Genomic DNA, 5950 nt, shown 5'->3' with positions numbered 1-5950 from the left:
TTGCACACGTCCTACAAAAACAATTCCTTTCATGAATTCTTAAACGGCTGCTTTTCTGTGAACGGAAGTGATCATTTGTGGAAGAAGATCGTATTAAAAACTCAGGGAGCTTTTGGCCAGCCCTTACGTCACCATCTTTATCAAACTGCAATTTTTTGACTGCTCAGAAAATACTCAGAAATTGAATTTTTAAGCTTAATTTTCTTACTTTGTCCTCAAAAATGCCACAAGAAGATGTTAATAACACCAAAAACACAGTTTTCATTGGAGTGGGTTAGGTTTACTTCATTTACAATAAGATGCAAATTCCAAACAGAGAAAAATATTGTGCCGTTTAAAGTATTTATATAGAAATAAAAGTTACAAAAAGTGATTAACTGAACAGGTTTAATACTCTGAGGTCTGCTGGAGTCACAAAAACCAAAACCCTCTTGGATTAAAATACTTAATCTGATAATAAAATGGCACAAAATTAATCGTTTGCAGTAGTTTTGACAAATCAACGCGACTCGCCGTCGTTTTTCTGAAATTATTTCCCGTCTAATGTTGTTTAAATCAGTCATACTGAACATGAGGGAATTCAAACATCAAAGCTCAGTGGCCAGACATCCGCGCCACCAATCACACGACCCAGGGTCGTGCAGGGTCAATGATGTGTTCATACAGTACATCAGGTGTGTGTCTCCATATGTGTGTGTGTTTGTGTCTCTGTGAGCACTGATGCTTGAGCTATATCTGCCGGCGGTTGGTCCTGGATCTTCTCTTGGATGTTCTGCTCCTCACCAAAGTTTTGGGCTGTGGGATGATGATTGGCTGCGATGGGAGTGCGGGGATTTGAATTATATGGGCGGGGCTGTTCTGGAGGTGGGCGGGGCCCTGAGGTTTGGCTGAGCGCGAGCTGGGCTTCTTCCTTCCTGCTTCTCCTGAGTCGTTGCTCTCGTCCTCTGCAGCACAAGCAGTGGGAGACAAACATTGCTCCTATTTTTTCATATTTTTTTATTTTAAACATTTAAGATACGCAAATATTAATCACTAAAGGTATTTGTTACTGACTTGATAAATTAAAGTGTAATTCTTAATGTAAACTATCTTACAGAGGCTTTTTGTTTAGATTTTGTCATACGATGACATCATTATTGTAATAATTGGGAATGCACATGAACAGAAACTAAGTTATATTATTCAATTCTGGTTACTGTGTTCAAAATCTGTTATTTATTATTTGTAGAAACACTGATGATAGGGTACAAAATTAGCATATTTTAGTCTTACCGTCCTCCTCCTCCACGCTGCTGGCAGAGGCCACAGCCGGCTCTGAAATCAACCAAGAATTTTCAAAATAAATCTGCTAGAATTCACTTTCACACATGTTTTTATTGGATGTCAAAACTGAAAATCCAAAGGTCTGCTCTCACCAGGTGCTGTCACCTGATCAGCTGACGGGGCTACAAAAAATAAAAGTAAATAATGGAATCAAAACAAAGAATGGGCATTTTTCAGATAAGTTCAAGCATGAGTGGATGTTTGGTTAAGAAGTGTAAGGCTGTGGACGGGTGGACAGGTTGATGGATGAGTGTAAGTGTGGGAGTTCTCCTCACGGTCTGCTGTCTCTGAATGGGAACTGCTGGGATCTGAAACAACACACAAACAGAGTTGTTGAACTTCTGTACAGGTGAGTCACAGAACCAAAGCCCTGATCCACCTGTAAACTACAGGTGAACAATGATCCACCACGTTTCCATTATACAGATGACACAGAAAAAGTTACCAGGTGGAAACTATCTTGTACCCACCTGAAGGTCCTTCTCCATAAACATGCGATTCATCTGGAAAAAGTAACATAAGACATAAGTGTAGTACATTTATGATAAATTACAAATATTTATTAGATATAAGAAATGAAAACAGAATCTGGAAAATTGTTTTTTCTTGTTTGCGACATATTTCAGTTTTTCAGAATAAAAGTCACTGGTTGAAAGATCACCAATGTCATTTCTTCAGCAGGATCGTGTTGGTCAGTCTAACTAACTAGTGTCATGGTTCACTCAAAGCTTAACCAGTGTCATTCTGGATGATTAAAACTTTAGCCAACTGTGACCCCTACTGTTGAAAGTTGGTGGGAGCTGTGCTTTTTCGTATCTTCATTTTTCAAAATTCTGTTTTTAAATCAAATTTTTAAACAAAGCGAAAGCAAAATAAAAACATTTTATTTGGACAAAAAATGTTAAACTGAAATAGAAAATAAAAATAATTGTTTGAACCACTGACTGATACTGATTTTTGCATCGGCTGTAAAAAAGTAATGAGATTATCTCATGAAAACGCATTTCATACACTTTCCCCCTAATTTTATTTGTTTTTTCCCTTTTGATTTTGAGTAACTATTTTAGATGTGGATTTTTGACACAAAAAATATACTGAATAACATTTTATTTACAAAATGATAAGCCATGATTGTACGTTTACACCAGGTGGACTTAAATGTATTATTTTGTCATAAAAATGCTAAGTGAAAAGCGTTAGAAAGTAAATGTATCATTTTTTTCAGACATTTATTTGGTTTGTAGGAACTCAGGTAACTTATACAAGCGATTTATAATTTATAGAAAAGTCATTTTCAATTTTGTACACTTCCAAGAGCTATTTTATTTTGAAAATAAACCAGGTTCATGGTGTTTCTAGGTCTGACTTCCTGCTGTTTTATCTGTTTCCTGCAGATGATTTGTTTCTAAAAAACAACTGGTTGAGAAAAATGTATTTTTTTTCCTGCGAATATTGGTGTTAATGCTCCAAACATCACTATTAAACAGTTTCTGGCAGACAAATGCTGCTTCCCTTTATCTGAAAAATGAACAGAAACAGCACTCAGTGTGCAAAAGAGTGAATTCATTAACCATATATGTCGCTAATTTAATCCATTTAATCCATGTAATATAGCACGTTTGAAAGGAAAATAATACTTAAAAATATATTTTCATACATCTGGAGATAAAATCAGGCATAAAGGGGTTAAAAACATCTCTATTTCAATTTTTCTTTTTCCAAATTTATAATACTAAAGTATGAATCTCAGTAGGTTCAACCTGTTTTTGTGCACATGGTGGTTCTCCATATATTGTTGTGATAAACGTGATCTGAAGTCTTACCAGGCTGATCCGCAGACACAACGTTCATGCTCTCTGCAACAACAAACACAACAGCTGAGTGAGAAAACCTGAAGGTCAGGCCTGCAGGCCATGATGCAACAGCACTATCATTTTTGAGGTTCTACTGGTTATTGAAGAAAATGATTGAACACTTTTAAATATTTGAAAAAATATGTTTTTCCCGAGGGTTTATGAATTGATTTAAGAATGTTACATTACTGTAATACCTGCAAAAAACTTCATTTTCAGTCAGACTAACAGATAACAAGACAGAAGACACACATTTTTTACTTTATTAAGTTAATTTGTAATTATTTTGTAATAGTACACCACAGTTTATTTTTCTAATTTCTTTTTGTTTTCTGAAATTCCTATAACACATCTGTAATTTTTTTAACTTTATAAAATAAGTAGTTCTTTTGTTATAGCATAACAATGCATTTCTCCATGTTGTTGCCACCGTTTTCTTTCATTTGATGTGAAATGAGAGACAAGGGTAACTTTCCACAGAAATCCATGTTATTAACAGATCTATATCATCTATTTCTTAATCAAACTCTACTTGACCTTTGTTAATAATCACTATATTTAATTACTTTAATGTGACCTTAAAAGTAAATTGCTTGCATTACTGCAAACATCTATTTGATTATTAGTAATGACACTGCTATTTTCTCCTTAAGTTTTTGTAGTCAACACCCTATTTTCTATCTCTGAAGCTTTTTCTTTGTGATTTTTTTGGGTATTGTTGTAAACCAACAAATATCTACATGTAATCCCAGCATTTAACCCACAATTCTATTCCAGTCTTTGATCAAGAACAGAGAACTTGTATTAATTGACAAACTTGAAACTCAGAGTGTGAGTTTTGGTCCTCACCTGTTGGAGATTCATCAGAAGTTGAGTCTTTATCTGACAAAAAGGCGAGACAGATTATAATTAGACATTAATAATATAAGTGATGAGAAGCAGAGAGGAGGTTTACCTGTCGATATGGCTTGTATTCCTGCATCTGGAAAGATCATAAAGGTGAATTAGGAAACAATGTGATCCCATGATGGGATGCTTTCATCCTAATTGATGTTGGGGGGATTATTTTTATCTCACCATTGGCGTCGTGGTCCCCCTTCACCAACAGAACAAACAAAGAGAATAGAAGAAATATGTTCCTGAAACACAAAGACAACATTTTAATTCATGGAAAAGACTCATTTTTCACTCAATCTTTTGCAATTGAAGAACAAAATTTCAGTAATTTTTGTATTTTTTGTTTTTGTTTTCAAGTTTATTTTCTTTGAAACAAAAACAAATGTTGAAACTTTTTCATTTTTAAGAAGTTATTGCTCCTCTTTGGCTTACATTTCTGCACCTTCTTTACACTTGAAGAGATGTTGATCACTTAAAAATCCCAAAGATTTCCTCTCCGTTTTCTCGTTTCGGAGTCATTTTTAGGTCTAAATCCTGTCTGCTGGAAAGTCTGCAGCACTTCATGGCCTTTACGGAGGAAAGGATGGACGTACCTGGTGAGCATGATGCTTTGAGGTCAGACGGGTCTCTGATCTGTTCAGCAGGCGGGCAGACAGGGGATCGCTCAGGCAGGCAGCCGACTGTTACAGTACTTCAGTATTGCACTGCAGAAATATTCTGGCCCCGAGCATCCGGTGGCGGTTTATATATCTGCCTAAATGCCAGCCGGCCAGAGGAAGGACTATAGTGTGTGCCGCTTAGTGTGTATTTGGTGTGTGTGTGTCCATGTGAGTTTCAGGTTTCCATGTTTAATGTCCAAAAGAAGGAAGAGAAGATAAAAAGTTCCTCTATATGAGAAAAGTAACCTTTGTGCTCCAATTAGAGGCTAGGATGAGACTTGAGGTGGATTTGGTGGAAATAAAAACAATGTCAAAATCATAAAATAATTTTATTTTTTAAACTCTAAGCCTTTCGATTCAATAATTATGAACTGTTATGGGTATGAGACGGTTCATTTTTGTCTATAATTTCTGTCAGAACGTGCAAAGTTTCCTCAACATCAAAGAAATATTGTGACCTCGGGCGAAACCTCAAAGTGGTCCTCACAATGGAGGAAGAAACAGCCCACGGTTTTTGTGGAATTTCCTGGCGACCTCACAGTCCAGGGAATCCCCTTCAAACAAACACACTCAGTGTGGACATTAGCCGCGGGTCGAGTTTCAGCGACTCAGATCCACCGATAGAACCCTCAGAATAATTAGAGCAGAACAATAACGATTCGCCTGGAACCAGATCCACTATAGGCCAGGAGAACTATAGACCAAAGCCAGCTCATATCTGATCCACAACACTGACCTCAATCAGCCAAAGAATGGATTGTACCACCTATCGAAACGGGTTTTCTCTCCGACGACTTTCAAAATGAGGCTGTGTCTGAGAGATGTATCGTATGGCAAACCTATACAGACTTTCACAGAGTCCACAGCGTGCGAATGAAGTTCACAACACATAGTCTTTACCATTGAGGATGCTCGTCAACACAACAGCGGATCGACTTGCACACTCACGGGGAACACAAGTGTTCATGTGTGAACATACGTGAGGCCGTAATGGAAAAAGCCGCTAAAGTGGATTGTGTCTCTGGAGACACGGACACACACTGTGATAATGGTAGTAAGGGGGTTTACAGAGGCAATTTTGTAGGTAAGGGGCTTTTTTTTTCAGGGGTTGTGTGGTATTTGTGTATCAAAGCCTCTTCTGTCCCACAATGTCTTTCTGTGTAAAAGGAGAATTGACTGAACGGGGCGAGGAGGCTTTTTAAAGCAGCGCTGCTTCAT

At 37.1% G+C, this 5950-nt stretch overlaps 1 protein-coding gene across 1 annotated transcript; it reads right to left on the bottom strand.

Moving 5' to 3' along the window:
* Positions 1-258: 258 nt before the first annotated feature.
* Positions 259-4808, bottom strand: LOC101173316 (uncharacterized). The gene is made up of 10 exons (XM_004073750.5): positions 4667-4808; positions 4254-4315; positions 4132-4158; positions 4026-4058; positions 3147-3179; positions 1794-1826; positions 1599-1631; positions 1416-1445; positions 1273-1314; positions 259-944 (listed from the first exon to the last, which is right to left on the bottom strand). Exons 1-10 carry the CDS (start codon positions 4675-4677, stop codon positions 730-732), a joined length of 519 nt encoding a protein of 172 aa, XP_004073798.1. The 5' UTR covers positions 4678-4808; the 3' UTR covers positions 259-729.
* Positions 4809-5950: the final 1142 nt, after the last annotated feature.

Source organism: Oryzias latipes, chromosome 11, assembly GCF_053564925.1.
Source record: "Oryzias latipes strain Hd-rR chromosome 11, Olatipes_Hd-rR_3.1".
Classification (NCBI taxonomy): domain Eukaryota; kingdom Metazoa; phylum Chordata; class Actinopteri; order Beloniformes; family Adrianichthyidae; genus Oryzias; species Oryzias latipes.
The sequence above is the reverse complement of the archived record's forward strand: the minus strand, read 5'-3'. Positions and strand labels throughout refer to the sequence as shown.

Coding starts and splice junctions, on each gene's coding strand:
- LOC101173316 (XM_004073750.5), bottom strand. Junction 3,180..4,025: donor TTCTGATGAATCTCCAACAG/GTGAGGACCAAA, acceptor TTGTTGTTGCAG/AGAGCATGAACGTTGTGTCT. Junction 945..1,272: donor CAGCGTGGAGGAGGAGGACG/GTAAGACTAAAA, acceptor CTTGTGCTGCAG/AGGACGAGAGCAACGACTCA.